This window comes from Peromyscus eremicus, chromosome 8a (assembly GCF_949786415.1).
Source record: "Peromyscus eremicus chromosome 8a, PerEre_H2_v1, whole genome shotgun sequence".
In the NCBI taxonomy this organism is placed as follows: Eukaryota; Metazoa; Chordata; class Mammalia; order Rodentia; family Cricetidae; genus Peromyscus; species Peromyscus eremicus.
This window is the reverse complement of record NC_081423.1, coordinates 66,907,904-66,927,322: the sequence shown is the minus strand read 5'-3', so window position 1 is coordinate 66,927,322 and position 19,419 is coordinate 66,907,904. Positions and strand designations below refer to the sequence as shown.

The 19,419-nt window shown below is 44.0% G+C and overlaps 3 protein-coding genes across 5 annotated transcripts; all 3 read right to left on the bottom strand.

Moving 5' to 3' along the window:
• Positions 1 to 1,520, bottom strand: LOC131916281 (C-C motif chemokine 4-like). Of its 2 annotated transcripts, none has more exons than XM_059269589.1 (3): positions 1,316 to 1,520; positions 701 to 815; positions 1 to 175 (listed from the first exon to the last, which is right to left on the bottom strand). In XM_059269589.1, exons 1-3 carry the CDS (start codon positions 1,389 to 1,391, stop codon positions 52 to 54), a joined length of 315 nt encoding a protein of 104 aa, XP_059125572.1. In that variant the 5' UTR covers positions 1,392 to 1,520; the 3' UTR covers positions 1 to 51. The 2 variants fall into 2 exon arrangements, with proteins under 2 accessions (XP_059125572.1, XP_059125573.1); XM_059269590.1 differs by having other exon boundaries at positions 1 to 163.
• Positions 1,521 to 5,707: 4,187 nt separating this feature from the next.
• Positions 5,708 to 7,951, bottom strand: LOC131917061 (WAP four-disulfide core domain protein 18-like). Its single transcript, XM_059270699.1, has 3 exons — positions 7,682 to 7,951; positions 6,936 to 7,102; positions 5,708 to 5,761 (listed from the first exon to the last, which is right to left on the bottom strand). The coding sequence occupies exons 1-3, from the start codon at positions 7,761 to 7,763 to the stop codon at positions 5,708 to 5,710; spliced, it is 303 nt and encodes a 100-aa protein (XP_059126682.1). The 5' UTR covers positions 7,764 to 7,951.
• Positions 7,952 to 17,741: 9,790 nt separating this feature from the next.
• LOC131916278 (C-C motif chemokine 4-like) lies at positions 17,742 to 19,224 on the bottom strand. 2 transcript variants are annotated; one of them, XM_059269587.1, is made up of 3 exons: positions 19,020 to 19,224; positions 18,407 to 18,521; positions 17,742 to 17,887 (listed from the first exon to the last, which is right to left on the bottom strand). In XM_059269587.1, the coding sequence occupies exons 1-3, from the start codon at positions 19,093 to 19,095 to the stop codon at positions 17,800 to 17,802; spliced, it is 279 nt and encodes a 92-aa protein (XP_059125570.1). In that variant the 5' UTR covers positions 19,096 to 19,224; the 3' UTR covers positions 17,742 to 17,799. The 2 variants fall into 2 exon arrangements, with proteins under 2 accessions (XP_059125570.1, XP_059125571.1); XM_059269588.1 differs by having other exon boundaries at positions 17,742 to 17,875.
• Between the last annotated feature and the right edge of the window lie 195 nt (positions 19,225 to 19,419).

The window sequence follows — 19,419 nt, the reverse complement described above, 5'->3', positions numbered from 1 at the left end:
GGAATTCTGAATGGAAGGAGCAAGGTACTTCTCAATGAGGAGCAACAGGGGTCAGGAGGTGCTCCCTGAAGTGGTTCCTCCTGCAGCTGAGTTCAGCTCCAAGTCATTCACATACTCATTGACCCAGGGCAGGCTGGGGTCAGCACAGACTTGCTTGCCTTTTCTGGTGAGGAATCTATAGAAGAAGGAGAGGACAGATGAGAATCCCATGGTTCCTTAGAGGACATCTAGCATTGTCCTTTGCGGGTGACAGGCATCTGACTCTGTTGAGCATTGCTTCTATGGGCAGCCATGGTAGATGGGGTCCTTCCTGCATAACCTTGACACTAGACTTCCTGGAACTCTGACCCCTGGGTGGGTGGGTAGCTGTGGCCCCTGGGGTTCCCTATGTTAGGAAACGGTGGGCTTTATGATCGATATGATGATGTCTCCCAATTTTTCATTGCTCTTTTAAATGGTTTTTCTACGTAAGTATGCATCGTTTTGACTGTTTCTGATTTCATGGACTCTGGATACCTTCATCTCCAAGAGCCACCACCCTTTTATTGACCATTCAGTCACTATCAGAACTCAGAAAGTGACCTCATGACCTCACTGTTCTTTGGCACAGCTTCAACCCTTAGAAATGAATCCCTCTGTTAGCCCTTTCACCTGAACCTGGCCCTTTCTGAGTCTGGCCCTCCCCCCAGTGTGTACTTACACCACTGCTGGCTTGGAGCAAAGGCTGCTGGTCTCATAGTAATCTGTCACAAAGTTCCGAGGAAGCTTCCGAGCAGTGTAAGAAAAGCAGCAGGAAGTGGGAGGGTCAGAGCCCACTGGAAGAAAAAGCCAGGGTAAGGTCAAACCTGCTGTTCATTCTAGATCTTCCCTATGGACTACTAGGACCCTCAACATGGTCCCTTGAATGCATGGTCCTCCACCCAGAATGAGACTTTTACTCTAAAAAGACAGTCCTTGAAGAAGAAAAAAAAAATTCCAGAAGATTGAGACTGGATTGAGTCTCCGAATACCTCTCAATTCTTTCATGTTTCGGGTAGGGAAATCAAGTCATAGAGACAGACAAGCTTAAACCAGAGAGAAAGCCAATTCAGTATCTGTCTTCCAGGCCACCATTTTCTACTATTGCTGTTAATTCCTAAGGAAACAGGAGAGTCAGTATTGGTGACTGTCTGGTAGTCTCTACTGTTAACAGCAGAGTCGGGAATCTTCCAGCTCCCTTTTGTCCCTTGACCAAACCCCACTGTTGGTCTGGTCCCGGCTGGAAAACTGAACCCACTGGGTCTCCAAGGGAGCAGCAATGGCAGGGTCCACTTACTTGGTGCTGAGAGCACTGGAGCCCAGAAGGCAGCCACGACCAGCAGGAGAGAGAGAGCAGACACACACAGCTTCATGGTGTGGCTGGGGGAGAGGATGGAACAGAGCTGAGACTGCAGAGCCCAGAAGCTGCAGAAGCTGGCTGAGTGTTGTGCTGATCTGAGCTAGGAACCCCTCTTTATAAGGACTCTGGGGCCTGGGACAGAGGTGGGGTGCTGGGAGGAAAATGGAATATCCTGAGTAAAGATGATGTCATGGCATCAAGAAGGAAACTGAAGTTGGCTGAGTGTGAGGAGTTCCTCACAGATTGTCTTCCCCAAGCAGTGACATCACGGAAGAGAAAGGAGGGAGTTGGAGGGGAGAAGCGGGGTGCATGCTGGAGGGGGAAGTGGTATACCAAAGATAATGACTGAGATGGGGTGTGTGTGTTTGTGAACCCGAGAGGACGGATGCAGTGTTCACACCTACTAGCAAGGTCTGTGGATACGAACTCGCTGCACTGCACACCTAGACAGTGGAGCCTTCACATCAGTCTTTCCAGGTTGTCTGGAATCTCTGGAACAAACATGGGTTGTGACCACAGACAGAAGACACTGACCACTCCAGACTCTTCCACACACTAAATGCCATCCAGTCAGCAGCATTCAGAAGAGTTGGTTTAGCCTATGTAGAACAAGGAAGGGATAGAAAAAGAGAGACAGAAGGAGAGAGGCAGACAGACAGAGGTGAGAGAGACAGAGAGACAGAGAGACAGAGAGACAGAGAGACAGAGAGAGATTTTATTGGAATGATAAGAGAGGCAGAAAATGAAACCAAGTTTGGGAGACCCAGACATAGAATGTTCTAGTAAACAAATAAGGCTTGATACCTAGTGATCAATATGTGCTGCAGACAGAATGTGTAGCCCACATAATCAGCTGTGTGTTTTCTAGTAGTCGCTAGGAAATGCCTCATGTTCCTAACCTCTGGGGACCTGTATAGGAGATGTAGCCTACCGAGGCTGTGGGTACATCTGCTGTGTGTCAGGACAGAGATGATGGAATAAAGCCTTCTCCTTCCCTCAAGGAGATCTTAGCCTCTTGATGCAGGGACAGTGATGGAAACAACTGTCCCATGAGGTGGAACAAGGAGGCACATGAGAGACAGTAACGTGGCATCAGGGAGTCTGAGGATGAAGGCTGTCAATCATGTGTAGGTAGAGAGTTCTGAGGAAGGTTGGAACTCACTGTGCCAAGGAGGAGCCTCTGCCTACATCAGCCGGTGTGATCATCTCCATTTGAGTGAGGTAATCAGAGCCACCTGCTCTGGGGCACAGGAAGATGGTAGACATGAATGGATGTTTGGTCTGCAAGGTGGAGTCTTACTGTAAGCAAGTCATGCTCAGATAAAGTGAAGGCTATTCTAGAAGGGATGAATTGGAGTGAGTCTCAGACTATATCATTTTGTCTTAATGTTACAGACAGAAAAACCAGGATATGCAGAGGACACTTAAACCAGTGGTGTGTGGCAGAGCGAGTCAGCAGTCTGACATCATGGTGGTCCTTAACCCTTTATGAATGGTGAGCTAAGGATGTAATTATTTCTGTGTAGCTCAGCAGCTCAGAATGAGAGTTGATGGCAAACCAGCCACTGAGGAGTGTCATGGTCATCTGGGGCTTCCTGGACATCCAGTTGTGTAAGGATGTGGCATGCTTCTGGGACAAATGGTGGCTGTGTCCTTTGTAGCTCTAAGGATAAGATTCCCTAAACAGGTGTGGAATCTGGACCCCTCTTACCTGCAGAAGTAGGCAATGAAATGTCTCCTGAAAGAGATGGATACTCAAAGATTTCAAAGTGGCTAGATTCAGTTGAAAGTAAAGAGACAAGCTCCAATATGACGGTTGGTAGTCTTTGACTATTGCTTGTCTGTAAATCGGGTCTTTACAGAAGGCTGCATAGGTGAGCAGAGAAGGGATGGGAGCCATAGGAGAAAGTACAGTGTCCCTAGTCTCCGAGTAACGTTCCTGACTCTTTTGCTGTCCCAATTACAGACTCTCAGAGAAGGAGCTGTAGTGGTAAAATTCTAACAGCTCTGGGAATTTCCCAGTCATCGGGTGGCTGGCTTTGGAGTTAACTCATTTTTGCAGCGTTATTTCTGAGGGATAGAGAGGGGTTAGTTTGATCACATGCCTTGCTCCATGTGTTTCTAGTACTTCCTTCAAATTGAGGAAACATTCCTAGGTGTCTGTAACCTTCCCCCCTGTATTATACACATGCTATGACAAAAAGATAGGCAAATATATTTGTGTTTGTTTATTTTGCCATCATTGATGGAATAACCATAAATTAACATGATACAGCAGTGGTTTCATTGTGTTTTGCTTGTTTGTTTAGTTGGGTTTCTTGTTTTCGTTTTTTCTTTTTGTAACCGTATTTTTTTCTCTAACACTGGCTATCCTGGTACTTGCTCTGCAGATCAGGCTGGCCACAAAAATCAGTGATACAATGGCCTTTGCATTCTCAGTGCTGGGGTTAAAGGCATGTACCACTACCACTTGGCTTTAGACACACCAGTTTTGTTGGTTTTTTTTTTGTTGTTGTTGTTTTTCTTTTTTTTTTTTCAAGACAGGGTTTCTCAGTGTAGCTTTGTGCCTTTCCTGGAACTTGCTTTGTAGACCAGGCTGGCCTTGATATCACAGAGATCTGCCTGGCTCTGCCTCCCGAGTGCTGGGATTAAAGGCATGCGCCACCACCGCCCGACTAGACACAAAAGTTTTAATGGAAGCAACAGGCCAGGCAGTTCTGCTTTCCATGGTAACCCTGGCCAAGGCAAACACAGGTTTTTTTTCAAACCTCAACTGACGATATTGACTCTAATATCACTTATCACACAACACACAGTAAACCCAGCTCTCTATCTCTATACACATACATACCTATATACATGTGTTACAGAAATGGCTGTCAGAGTTAATAGGCCACAGCAGAATTCAAGAGGTTTCAGAAGTCCTGAGGAGCAGAAAACAAAGGAATGTAAGGAGAATCTAGACTGATAAGATAATGAACCAGGGCAGATGGGAGAATTTGCAGAAACTATGGTGACTGTAAGTCAGGACACTTCCAGTCATCTGCTTGAAAGCAAAGCTGTGGAGTTGAGTTTGGCTGCAGAAGCCATAGCAGGACTAGACTTAGACAGATGGATGGCAGGTTGAGGTAGGTGAACATGAAGATCGACAGAGGAGAGAACTACATAAAGGAGACAGAGGCCATCAGTTTTAAGGTCAGCTGTGTGACATAGAGGACTAATACTGTGATATTGGCAGATATGGGACACTAAACTATGGTGATAAAGTTGTTTCTGGATTAAATTTTACTCCCAAAAGGATGTGTTCACTTTTCATTACTGATCCTTTAAAAAAAAAAACAACAATGCTGAGGGAACCAGACAATCTAACTTGGACATGGCTTGTAGGCCGTCCAGCTCAGGCCAGGGGAGGAGCAGAAGCACTTCCTAGACACCAGTGCTGAGCCTGAAGGATGTGGATAGCTCCAGATTCCTAGAGGTATTTCAGGTTCAGTTCTAAGTCCTCATGCAGACAGGAACTGGTGCTTCTAATCCATGCTTCTTAATGATTTGAAAATTATTTTCAATTATGTGTATTGTATTGGTGTGAGGGTAGGATATAGGTGACCTGAGGTCAGATGTCTGAGGGGGTCAGAGGTGTCAAATACCCCTTGAGCAGGAGTTTTAGGAAGTTGTGTGCTACCTGTTACAGATGCTGAGAACTGACCTCTGGTCTTCTGGAAGAGCAACATGTGCTATTCACCACAGAACCAGCTCCCCAGCCTCTTAGCTCATGCTAAACAGAACCCACACCCCAGAAGTCATGGTTGTGCTCCTGGGGGTAGAGATCCAGTCCTGCAGGATGTTGTATTGTCTTAAATGGGGAGTTCTTGAGCCCTTCCTGCTTCTCCTGAAATCTGTCCCCAGTAAATGCAGCTCTAGCAGGCCTGCTCTGTGGGACATGCTCAGGTCATTTTGTTTGCTTGGCCAGACTGATGGTCACAGAACGCACCCAGAAAATATTCTTATGTTCTCTTGTTTGGAGGTACAGTGATGGCATGGGAAGAGGAACTATTCAGAAACAACTTGTCCTTGATCTGAGGGGATCCTAGGGGCTCAGTATTATGGGACTCTCGGGAGGAAAAAGGGATGGCTCTGCTAATCAGAATAGTCAATAGGATGTGCAAAGAACTCTTCAACAAGAGAATGCTAAGGATCGTTTATTTTGGACACAGACACTAGGAAGCAGTCACCACATCATAGATCTTCATCTTCTAAGGATGCAGTTCTAGGGCTAGGGAGTCGGCAAGCTTGGGCTCCGTGGACTCAGAAGAAATCTTCTGGGGCTGGTCATCTGCTGTACTTATAAGTATCGAATCCATCTTCCTCTTCGCTGTCAACCATCTACAATGCAAATTTGATCATGATTTTCATCTCTTTAGAAAAGTCTAGCTGTTCAGCCCTCACTCTATGTCTGGCAGCTCATTGCTGTTTGGATCTTTGGCCTTGTTGTAGTATATCCCCAACCCCACCCATCCCCCAGAAATCAAAACTACCCAAGGCAATCATTTTTCCACCTTTTAAAGAGGGACAGCATATCTCCCATCTTCTGAACTTGCCTTCCTCGTCTGGTGGGCTTTGTGTATCCTAACTTAAGCTTTCTCCTCATTGACCTCCACTCTGACATCTCTCTGCCTCCCCCCAGGCAAAGCTAGTCACCATTGTTAGAACTTAGCAGGAGCTGGTGCAGAGCTCATGCTGACACACAGGCCTGCTTCTCTGATCTAGTTATGTTTACCTTTTAATCTCCATTCTAACACTTGCCTGCCTGATGCAGAAGGTGTTCAAATGAATGAATGCTCCCCCTCACTTCATTATCTCTCTGCCTCCCTGGAACACCTCTTTTCAGGGAGACTCAGTCCTTCTAGGCTGGGGGAGTGGAGGAAGAGTGTGCTATGTCCGTTTATGACCATGTGGACCTCAGTAATTGTGATTTGTGTCATTTTAGTCACTGTGGGACTGTCTTTGCAGAGGAGAGGGCCACAGATCATGTAACCCAGTGTCCTGCTGCCCTGTACTTCCAGTTCTTTCTCTTGGACACATCCAGACTCTTGTGTGGAGTCAGTGGACAAAGCAACATGGGACTGTCCCAGCAATGTCCTTGGAACTCACTTACTCCCTTGGACATACCTTGAAAGGATGTGGTGGTGTGAATGATAATGGTCCCGATGGGCTTGTATGTTAGAGTGCTTGGTCCCTAGTTGTTGGAGCATTTGCAGAAAGAGCAGGAACTGTGGCCTTGTTTGGTGTGATCTATCATAGGAGACAGGCTTGGAGTTTTTAAAGTCCCACAGTGTTCCCAGTTAGCCTGTTCTCAGTTTCATGATCATGTGTCAAGATGGAAGCCTTCAGCTACTGCCCCAGCGCCATGCCCATCTGCCTCCTGCCATGATCCCCATCATGATGGTCCTGGACTCAATGTCTGCAACTGTAAGCCCCCAATAAACTCTTTCTTCTATCAGTTGCCTTGGTCAAGCTGTCACAACAATAGGAAAGTAAGACACAGGACTATACTCACTTTGAAGACAGGCCTCAAGCAGACATAACCACACCCATTGCTGCAGCACTTCATTTTACGAGGGCATGATTCATCTCCTGAGCATCTCTTCTTACAAGATCCAACAGTATTTAAGGGCCACTTGGGACAAGCTCCAGGTTTTTGTAATTCTGAAAAAAAAAATGGTGCTTATGGAGCCTGAAGCAGTCAGAAAGACAAGACTGAGAGTTGATGCCAGAGGTCCGAAAGCCTGGTCACCTGCAGGAAACTAGCTTAATCTGTATTCTCCTTTGCACCCGGGGCTCTTCCCTCAGCCTCACCAGCTGCAGTTTCTCTCTTAGGCCTGAGAGATCCCTGGCCATTGGGGGAGTGTGCTCCCTCCCCAAGCCTGTACAGTCTCAGTAGAAAGAACTTTGTACTGTCGCAGCCTCTTCTTTACATCAGAGAAAATGCTATAATCCTCTAGTGACAGCCAGCCCTGTCTCATCCCACCATACCCCAGGCTCATCTCTGAGCAGCAACTCCAGTGAACCCCACATTCAAGGCACATCTCCAAATTAGGGGAGCTCTCCTGATCTCTCCAGGCTTCTGGGAAAAGCAACTCTCTCTCTCTTAAGAAAGATAAGATGATCACTGTTACAGGCCAAAGGAAGTGAATTCGATCCCAGCAGTGGGCACATGGCTTTCCCCTGTTGTAAATGAGCCTCAGGCCCTGGTGTGCTATGATCCCTCTCTGCTTTCAGCTCGGATCTCCTTAATACACTTACCTCCATGAGAAGACATAGCATAGGCCTTGTCCATCTCCATGGTGATCAAAGCCACCAGAACCAAGACTGTGGCTGCCTTCATGTTGGCTCTGGCTGGGCTGAATGCACAAATTAATTTATAGCCTCCATAATGCTAGAAGCATGGGTGTCACTGGAGACAGTCAATGGGAAGTCTATAATAACAAGAGCGTTCCAGAAGCTGCCTGCCAATAGCCTGGCTCCTTTTTCTATTACATAACTGATTTCTCTCCAGCTTTTCCTTGGTAGATGCAAATGATAACCAGAAAATGTCAAGACACATTATAGCACCATGTTCCTCCTTACAGCACAGCTTAACCCATTATGAATGGTGAGCAAAGGATGTAATGATTTCCATGTAGCTCAGCAGCTCCGAGTGAGAGCTGATGCTGAGACAGCCACTGTGGAGTGTCAGGGCCATCTGGGGCTTCCTGGACATCCAGTTGTGTAAGGATGTGGCAAGCTTCTGGGACAAATGGTGGCTGTGTCCTTTGTAGCTCTAAGGATTCCCTACACAGGTGTGGAATCTGGACCCCTCTTCCCTGCAGAAGTAGGCAATGAAGTCTGTCCTGGAAGAAACGGATACTCAGAGATTTCAAAGTGGCTACATTCAGTTGAAAATAAAGAGACAAGCTCCACTATTAAGTTTGGTCATCTTTAACCAAGGCTTTTCTGTAAGAAAAGAAGGCTGCACAGGTGGATAGAGAAGGAATGGGAGCCATATAGAAGAACATGCAGTATCCTAGTCCCCAAGTAGATTGCCAGACTCTTTTTTTTTCCAGTTCACTTTTTTACTAAGAAATTTTCTATTCATTTTACATACCAATCACAGATCGTCCTCTTCCCTCCTCCCACCCCTCCAGCCTCCCTCCTCACCCCACCCTCCATTCCCTCCTTCAAGTATGTAAGGCCTCCCATGGAGAGTCAGCAGAGCCTGGAATCTTCAGTAGAGGCAGGTCTGAGCCTCCTTCCTCTACCTCAAGGCTATACAAGGTGTTCCACCACAGGTAGTGAGCTCCAAAAAGCCTGCTCATGCACTGGGGATGGATCCATATCCTACTGCCAGGGGTCCCCTTAAACAGATCAGGTTACACGACTGTCTTTCTGATGCAGAGGGCCTAGCCCAGTCCCATGCAGGCTCCACTGGTATTGATCTAAATTTCATGAGTTCCAACTAGTTTGGTTTGGTTGTCTCTGCAGGTTTCTCCATCATGATCTTGATGCTCCTTGCTCATAGAATCCCTCTTCTCTCTTTGACTGGACTCTTGGGAGCTTAGCCTGGTGTTTGGCTGTGGATCTCTGCATCTGCTTCTATCAGTTACTGGAGAAAGACTCTTTGATGACAGTTAGGGAATTTACTGATCTAATTACAATGGTAAGGCAGTTCAGGCACCCTCTCCACTATTGCTAGTAGTCTAAGCTGGGTTCATTCTTGTGGATTCTGGGAACTTCCCTAGCACCTGGGTTCTCATTATCCCCATGGTGTCTACCTCTATTTTGGTATCTCTTTCATTGTTCTCCCACTCCATCTCTGTTCCGGCTTGACCATCCTGTTCCCTTATGTTCTCATCTCCCATCCCCTACCCTCCATTGCCACTCCCTCCCCAGTTTACTCATGGAGATCTCATCTATTTCACCTTCCCAGGGCAATACATGAATCCTTCTTTGGATTTTCCTTTTTAAGCTAGCTTTTCTGGAGCTGTGGGTTGTCTTCTGGTTATCCTTTGCTTTACATTTAGTATCCTCTTATGAGTGAGTACATACCATGTTTGTCCTTCTGAGTCTCGATTACTTCACTCAGGATGATATTTTCTAGTTCCATCCATTTACTTGCAAATTGCGTGATGTCATTGTTTTTCACTGCTGAGTAGTACTCCACTGTGTATCTGTATCACATTTTCTTTATCCATTCTTTGGTTGAGGGGCATCTAGTTTGTTTCCAGGTTGTTCTGGCTATTACAAATAGTGCTGCTATGAACATAGTTGAGCATGTGTCCTTGTGGTATGATTGAGCATTCCTTGGGTATATGCCCAAGAGTGGTATTGCTGTGACTTGAGGTAGATTGATTCCCAATTTTCTGAGAAACTGCCATACTGATTTCAAAAGTGGTTATACAAGTATGCACTCCCACCAACAGTAGAGGAGTGTTCCCATTGCTCCATATCCTCTCCAACATAAACTGTCATCAGTGTTCTTGATCTTAGCCATTCTGACAGGTATAAGATGGTATCTCAGAGTCATTTTGATTTACATTTCCCTGATGACTAAGGATGTTGAACAATTCCTTAAATGTCTTTCAACCATTTGTGATTCTTCTGTTGAGAATTCTCTGTTTAGTTCGGTTGCTCATTTTTTTGATTTTATATTTTATATTTTTAAATATAACTGTAGATTAAAAATAGTAATGGTGAGCATGGACTACAATGCATCAAACATGTAAGAATACATAAATTCATAGTAGACTCGAACAAAAATACTCATTAGCTGTCATTGAGTGCATAGTTCCAATTCACCATTTTTTTAGTTTACATTTATTTTTTATTCTCTGTGTGTGTGTGTATGTGTGTTGTATGTGTGTGTGTGTGTGTGTGTGTGTGTGTGTGTGAGAGAGAGAGAGAGAGAGAGAGAGAGAGAGAGAGAGAGAGAGAGAGAGCAGTAGTGGTTTGGAGTACCAGTGGAGGTCTGAGGACAACTGTGGTTTTTTTTTTTTTCCACCATGCAGGTTTCAGGGGTCTAAGTATCACTGCCAGGCCTGGCAGAAGCCCTCGCACAATGTTCTCTATGGAAATTAGACCCTGACCCTTAAGCGGCCTTTGATGTTTGTCTACCTCGCTTACGTCATCAGTGGTTGTAGAACATAGGTGTGTGGGGCTGACTTTCTTTCCATATTTTCTGTGTATTTACTAACTGCCTGTCCTCTGTAGGTTATGTCTCCCGTGCGTGCTTTAGCTCTCCCAATGAACACTTGATGAGGAAATGGGGCTGGCTTCATTTTTTCCTCATTTCACTTCATCTTAGGAAGGTTGAACTAGAGCATTTGGCTCATTTTTTTTATTGGATTGTTCCGTATTTTGATGTCTAGTTTCCTGAATTCTTTATAATTTGGAGATCAGCCCTCTGTCAGATGTGGGGTTGTTGAAGATCTTTTCCCATTCTGTGGGCTGTCGTTTTGTCTTATTGACCGTGTCCTTTGCCTTACAGAAGCTTTTCGGTCTCAGGAGGTCCCATTTATTAATTGTTGCTCTCAGTGTCTGTGCTACTGGGGGTGTAATATTTAGGAAATGGTCTCCTGTGAGTGCCTGCCTCTTGCTGTCCCAATTAGAGACTCTCAGAGAACGAGCTATAATGGCAAAGCACCAGCAGCTTCGGGAATGCCCCAGTCCTCCTGTTGCTGACTTTGAAGTTATTTCACTTTGTACGGTTACTTCTCAGGAATTGATGGGGATTTCTTTGGTTACATGCATTGCTCCATGTGTTTCCAGTCCTTCCTTCAGATTGAGTAGACACGCCTGGGTGCCTGTAACTCTCTCCCCTCTGAGATATGCATGCTGTGTCAGAAATATAGGCAAATTCATTTGTGTTTGTTTATAATGTCACAATTTATGGAATAACCATAATTCACAAGAAACAGCATTGTTTTGGGCTTATTTCCTAGATATGGTTTATCTTTGCAGCCCTGGTTTTCCTAGAACTTGCTCTGTAGTCCAGGCTAGCTTCAAACTCAGAGATCCTCCAGCCTTTGAATCCCAAATGATGGGATTGAAAGCATGTGCCACCAGCACTTGGCTCAAGACACACAAGTTTTAATGGAAGCCACTGTCCAGGCACTTTCCTTGGTAACCCTGGTCAAGGCAAACACAGGTTTTTTAATTCAACATTAATTACTAATATTCACTGTCAAATAGCATAATATACAAAACCCAGTAAATCCATCTCTCTATCTATAAACACATGCATACATATATACATGTATTACAGAAATGGCTGTAAAGTGTTAATAGGCCACAGCAGAATTCAAGAGGTTTCTGAAGTCCTGAGGAGCAGAGAAACAGAGGAATGTAAGTAGAATCTACATTGATAAGATAATAAACCAGGGTGTAGGGAGAATCTGGAGAAACTGAGGTAACTGTAAGTCAGGCCACTTCAGGTCAGCTGCTTGAAATCAAAGCTGCAGAGTTGAGTTTAGCTGCAGAAGCACAGAGCAGGACCAAGCTGGGATGAAGGATGGAGGACAGATAGATGGCAGGTCCAGGTGGGGGATCAAGAAGATAAACCAATGACAGTAGAGTCAGCTATATCAACAGCAGATAAGGAGCCATCCTGAAACCCTGGAACAGTCCTGAATTCTCTGTCTGTTGATCCTTGACACGCAAACCAAGAGCTCACATAACAAGTAGGTGGGGCTTTCACAGTGCTATATGCCCCCCATTTTATGGTTTCCAATGAGGAATTACACTCTTTCATTGGTCTAATGTGTCCTGTAAATTCTTGGTCTTGGCATTCAAATATGGTATATATCATGTGCCCCATAGAGTCGCAATTAAACTGATAAATTTATAGAGTGTCACCATTTATACTCTTTAAAGTAAATCAACTTTTTCGCCTGTGTTGGGTGGGTGGTGCCAGACAGGTGGCACCATTCATGTGCCCATCCAGGTGCACAGTCATTCTTCATTCTCAAAATAGAGTCAAAAGCCACTTTTCCTAGAAATGGAGTTTCTCAGGGCAGTTCACAGTCTGAAAAACAATTGTTTTACACAGTATGGAGAATTTAGGATAGATTACAGTCTGATCTGAACACCTTCTAAAGAGTGAGTTTCCAGGTAGACCTCCAGAGTCCTCGATCTTACTGTTATTATAGCACTTGCTTATTACTTCTCATCACTGATGGTGGCTTGTTTAGGCCTTTTCTTGTCCCTAGTTGTCATAGCTGGGACCATGCTTGTTCAGAGGGGCTTGAGTGGGCAAGAGGGGCAGAGCAGCACCATGACCTCAGAGGACATGTAAAGTAACTGACAGATCAGCAGAGCTGATCCAGTGTCCCAAAGTGCTGTGAGGCCTCTCATCAGATACCGGTGGAGTCCAGGCTTGTGTGGGAGGAGTAGGAGAAGGAAAGAAAGACAGGCAAGAGATCGTTCTCAATAGGGAAAAGAACCAGGAAGCCACCATGTTTATCTTGTCAGCCAGATGAAATTGTCTGCCACACGAAGAAATGCAGATGGGGAGCTGGATTCAACTGTGGAAAGAGTAACTTTAGAATTTTTTTATATCAAAGTTGGTGAGTACAAAATGCATGGGCATCTCCTGAAGTAAGACAGTCTTGTGAAATTTACCAAGGATGTTTCTAGTAACTCTTATTTAGTGAATTGAATAAAGGGAAGAAAAGGTAACATTTTCAAAGCTTATGTCTGAATTAAATTTTATCACAGAGGGCTGTGGGTGAAAGCTGATCCACTTCAGGACAAATTCGAGAAAGCAAAGCTAAGACCCAGGTGACTGTTCACTTCTTGTTGCTTATATTGTCCTGGTTGCTGACATTTTGTGAGGGTTTGCAAATGTCTGAATGCACTCCTAAGAGTGACAGCTGTCAGTCTCTGGAAGGGAGTCGGATGTGTAGGGGATGCAGCTAGGGGGAATACTTACTTTTGGTTGAGTATATTTTAAGTTTTTTAAATTTTATGTAAGGTCCATTATTACAGATTCTTTCCCAAGCTGTCTATCAAGATTTCTGGAAAAGTAAATACATTTTGAGACAAATACAAATTAAGGCAATCTGTAACAGCTACCCCAGCAGTAGAGAATGTTTCTAGTAGGATACTTTCCAGGGAGGAAGAAAGATGGTCCTTCTTCATGCAAACACATCAAAATGTCCACTTCATCAGCACTACAAACAGACAGATTGAACCTATCAAAGAAACAACATTGTCCAATACATGAACTCAGCAAACCCTCAATATTAACAGAAGGATAGGAATAGAAACATCAATAAGCCAACAAAACAAAACAAAAGAATCACCTAACTCAGTTCTAGGAAACAGGAACCCCCTCTCTGTAAATAACAGTAAATACTCTTAACTTACCACAAAAGATACAGGCTAATGGGATGCATGAAAAACCAAGAACCATGTGTCATCTCCAAGATACACATTCGTAAAAAAGAAGATACCAGAAATGTATTATCAATGGATAGAAAACAAACTACCAAGCAAATGGAAAACTTAAAAAGCAGGCATAGCTAGCCTTATATTAAATAAACTTTGAAACTAGAAGAGATTAAAAAGAGACAGTACACATTAATAAAAAGGATAATTCATCAAGAAGGTATAATATTTGTAATATCTATGCACCAAATGTTGGGTCTTGAATTTCATAAAACACACAATAACAGACACAAAGAGGCACATAAATCCTGACAGAATAATGGCGGGGGCTTTAACATTTCAATTTTATACTTACATGGGTCTTCTAAACTAAAAACAAAGGAAGTTCAAAGCTAAAATATACTATGAGAGTGACTAGACACACTTATCTTATATATATTTGGATCCGGTGAGAGGGAATAGGATTTTTTCTTAGCAGGACATGAAACCTTTTCTAACATCGACTGCTTCACAAGACAGAAATTAAGTTTCAACAAATACAAAAAAAATTGAGATAAATCTTTGTTTCTGGTCAGACCATAATGCAATAAAACTCGAAATCAACAATAAGAGGAAGTATAGAAACCATAAAAATATTGGAGACTAAACAATAAATGTTGAACAAACAGTGGGTGATCTAAGACATCAGTGAAAAAATAAAAAATCCCTAGAAACATATTCTATTAGAACCTCTGGGATGCAGCCAAGGTCATCCTAATAGAAAAGGTTATAGTGTTGGGCGGTGGTGGCTCACGCCATCAATCCCAGCAATCGGGAGGCAGAACAGGTAGATCTCTGTGAGTTTGAGGCTAGCCTGGTCTACAGAGCAAGATCTAGGCACCAAAACTACACACACACACACACACACACACAAACCAAAACCTGTCTGGAAAAACTTTAAATAAATAAATAAATAAATAAATAAATAAATAAATAAATAAATAAATAGATGAAAAGTTATAGTAGGAAGTGCCTGTACTTAAAAAGCTGAGAGGTAGCAAATAAATAACTGAACAATACATCCCAAGACTCTTGAAATCAAAAAACAGTCAGTCCAAACCACACTAGCAGGCAAGAAATAATAAGGATTTGAGGAGAAATTAATGAAGCAGACATTGAAAGAACAATATACAACACAAATTAAATAAGGATTTGGTTCTTTGAAAAGGTTAATAAGATTGATAAGCCCTTAGCTAAATTGACAAAAGAAAGAGGAAAGATGTAATGGGTCTTTAGTTTATTCTTTTACTCTTTACTCTTTGGGGGCCCACCACCCAGCTCCCAAATAAATCACACACAGATATAACAAGCCTTTCTTATAAAGAACTTTATAGGGATGTTTGGCTTACTTTAGAATGTTCCATTCTCTTCTGCACCTGTAGGGGCCACCACTGTCAGTGAGTGACTCTTCAGCTGTCAATTGTACCCACTTCCTGTTACTGGTATCACAAATCATGGCAATCTTGGTGTCTTGAAACTAAACACATTTAATTCCCTGAACTTCCGGGAAGTCGGAAGTCCAAAATTAGTTTCATCAGCCTGGGGGAGAAAAAGTTTCCTTACCCTTCCTAGCTTCTAAATCTACATTTTTAAAATAAGATTAAAAAACATTCCCTGTTTGCCTGCATATATATATATATATATATATATATATATATATATATATATATATATATATGCACTGTATATAATGTATATGCTACCTGTGGAGGTCTGAAGAGAAGTCATTGGATCCCCCCAAAAAAGAAGTCAGAGATGACGGTGAGCTGTCATGTGAGTGCTGGGAATGAAATCCAGGGCTTCTGCAAGAGCAGTAAGTCCCATTCACCTCGGGGCCATCTCTCCAACCATTGTCCCACGGCCTCCATTGCCCTCTGCAGAGGCAGCAGCATGACATCTCCTTCAGTTGTCACATGGCTGTCTAGTCCCCTTCTTCCAGTTTCCTTCTGCCTCCCTTAGCAGGGTGCATGGCTACACAGGGGGCCTGACTGGGTCTGTGCCCCAGGATTCTTGCTTAATCCTATCTGCAGAATGCCATCTTCCTTGTGTGGTAACAATGACAGGTTCTAGGGCTTGGGATGTGGTCCTATTGGGAAGTCATTTGTTCAGTCTTCTACAGTGAACTGCACTCACTGTCTCAGTTCTGAGGACCATCCATTTTCTCTCCTGTCCCATCCATTCAGAATGGAGTTGTGTATCTCTCAAGCTATACTATAACCTTCGAGGCTACCCTGACTTTCCTGACCATCACTCTCCTTTAGATCAGGATTGCTGGGAACGTGCCATGTAACGGAGCTTTCTGTAATGACTGGCTGGTTCTGGACAGGTTCTACACTAGTCCTTTTTACATGGTATCCTTCAGTGCTTGTAAATAGTGTGACTGAGAGGCAGAATTCAATTTTATTCTAGTTGAATTTCATTGAAATTTAAGTAGGCACTCTGGCCGGAGCTAGCATATTGGATAGCTCAGATCTACACAAAGGAAACCAGAAGCCAACATTTCTTAGTCCCATCCTCTCAGACCTGCTCTAGGTCCCTTGCTATGGAGTAGCCTGGATGCCAGGAGTGGCTGTGGGTGGGACAAGGAAGGAAATGTGCTTGTTGGCTCAGAGAAGAGGGTCTAATTACACTTTCATTCACCAGGCAATGCTGAAATGTCTTTCAGGGCCGTCTTCTCTTTGTCTATGTTACTCAGGGAATCATCCCTTTGGGGACCACAGAAGTGTGTCACTAGGAAAGATACCCAGCACAGAGTATTGACCTGGGTGTTGACATCAGCTGCAGTGCCGCTCTGTCACACACTAGTGGCCTTTGGCAAGTTATTTCTCAGTCTTTAACCTCAGTTTCCACAAAGTGAGAGTTAGACTGGATGACCTAAGGGGTCCTTTCCCAGTTCCAACACACTGCCAGTTTATGAACCATTGACCAGAACTACTGTTCATTCAATTATACATTTTTCTCTGTCCTAGGTGGAGTGAGTGTGACTGAGAATTAAGTAGTCAAGGCTTGGGTCTATGATGTTTTACAGCCAAAACACACATTTAGGACTCTGTCATCCCATTTACTCTGTGGTTTAGGTCGCTGACCCATGAGCTAATATGAACTTCAGAAATCCTTGTGTCCCTGGGACACAAGCTTGTGTTCAGAGAGGGAGATAAGCCTTCTGGGGTGCTTTATACATTCCAATACTGTGGGTACTATTACCCCACTTTACAGGTCAGAAAACTTGAGCTCTAATAAGATAAAGTGATCTTCTAATGTCACGGTGATAATAAGACAATGCAGTCCCCTTAAGACTGAACCACATCCCTTCCCTCTGTCTTGTGTTGTCCCAGTCACAGTTTCCCTCTGGAATGTCAATCTAATGACCTTTAGGATCAACATGGTCCCTCTGGATCATGTTTTCCTGATGCTTCCCAAGCAAATCTACAAGCCTCAGAGAACCCTTGTCCCTGTGTCTGTTTCTTAATCTATAAAACTGTAGGCACCAGTCCCCATCCTCATACAGCTATTCCCATTCTCATTAGAAGCAATGAGGAGATGTTTTGAGTCCATGTAGACAAGAGGACACATTAAGTTATCAGTATTTACTCTTTCTCACTGCCTTTACAAACTGTATTTTATCCATAATAGCACCAGGCAATTTCAACCCAAATGAAGATCAATTTAAAATCACAAACTATATTTTAAAGTAAGATTTATTATGAAAGTATATGAAATCAACTGCATGGTCATATCCACAATAGCAGAGGAACAGTAATGGTAGACTATCTCCATGGGAGACACATGTACTTTAATTAAATATAAATAGTAGAAATAACACCAAATAAAATAACAAATTCTATATAAATACTTGATTAAGTAGGGAGAGAGGAATTCTGAATGGAAGGAGCAAGGCACTTCTCAATGAGGAGCGACAGAGCTCAGGAGGCCTTCCCTGAAGTGGTTCCTCTTGCAGCTCAGTTCAGCTCCAAGTCATTCACATACTCATTGACCCAGGGCTGGCTGGGGTCTGCACAGACTTGCTTGCCTTTTCTGGTGAGGAACCTGTAGAAGGAGAGGACAGATGAGAATCCCATGGTACCTTAGAGAACATCTAGCACTGTCCTTGGCCTGTGGTAGGCAGCTCACTCTGTTGAGCATTGCTTCTATGGGCAACCACGGTGGAGGGGATCCTTCCTGCATATCCTTGACACTAGACTTCCTGAAACTGTGTTCACTGAGTGTGTAGCTGTGACCCAGGGCTTCCCTATATTAGGAAATGGTGGGCTTTATGATCAATATGATGATGTCTTCCAATTTTTCAACGCTCCATGAAATGGCCTTTCTATGTAGAGTGTAGATCATTTTGACTATTTCTGGTTTCATGATCTGGATATCTTCCTCTCCAAGAGGCCCCCTCCAATTTTAATGACCATCTAGTCACTATCAGAACTCAAAAAGTGACCTCATGACCTCACTGTTCTTTGGCACAGCTTTAACTCTTAGAACTGAATCCCTTTTCTTAGCCTTTTCTTGTGAACCTGGCCCTTTCTGAGTCTTGCCCTCACCCCAGTGTGTACTTACACCACTGCTGGCTTGGAGCAAAGGCTGCTGGTCTCATAGTAATCTGTCACAAAGTTCCGAGGAAGGTTCCATGTGGTGTAAGAAAAGCAGCAGGAAGTGGGAGGGTCAGAGCCCACTGGAAGAAAAAGCCAGGGTAAGGTCAAACCTGCTGTTCATTCTAGATCTTCCCTATGGACTACTAGGACCCTCAACATGGTCCCTTGAATGCATGGTCCTCCACCCAGAATGAGACTTTTACTCTAAAAAGACAGTCCTCGAAAAGGAGAAAAAATTCTAGGAGATTGAAACTGGATTGAGTCTCAGAACATCTCTCAATTCTTTCATGTTTCGGGTAGGGAAATCAAGTCATAGAGACAGACAAGCTTAAACCAAAGAGAAAGCCAATTCAGTATCTGTCTTCCAGGCCACCATTTTCTACTATTGCTGTTAATTCCTAAGGAAACAGGAGAGTCAGTATTGGTGACTGTCTGGTAGTCTCTACTGTTAACAGCAGAGTCGGGAATCTTCCAGCTCCCTTTTCTCCCCTGACCAAACCCCACTGTTGGTCTGGTCCCGGCTGGAAAACTGAACCCACTGGGTCTCCAAGGGAGCAGCAATGGCAGGGTCCACTTACTTGGTGCTGAGAGCACTGGAGCCCAGAAGGCAGCCACGACCAGCAGGAGAGAGAGAGCAGACACACACAGCTTCATGGTGTTGCTGGGGGAGAGGATGGAACAGAGCTGAGACTGCAGAGCCCAGAAGCTGCAGAAGCTGGCTGAGTGTTGTGCTGATCTGAGCTAGGAACCCCTCTTTATAGGGACTCTGGGGCCTGGGACAGAGGTGGGGTGCTGGGAGGAAAACAAAATATCCTGAGTAAAGATGATGTCATGGTATCAAGAAGGAAACTGAAATTGGCCGAAAGTGAGGAGTTCCTCACAGATTGTCTTCCCCAAGCAGTGACATCACGGAAGAGAAAGGAGGGAGTTGGAGGGCAGAAGTGGGGTGCATGCTGGAGGGGGAAGTGGTACACCAAA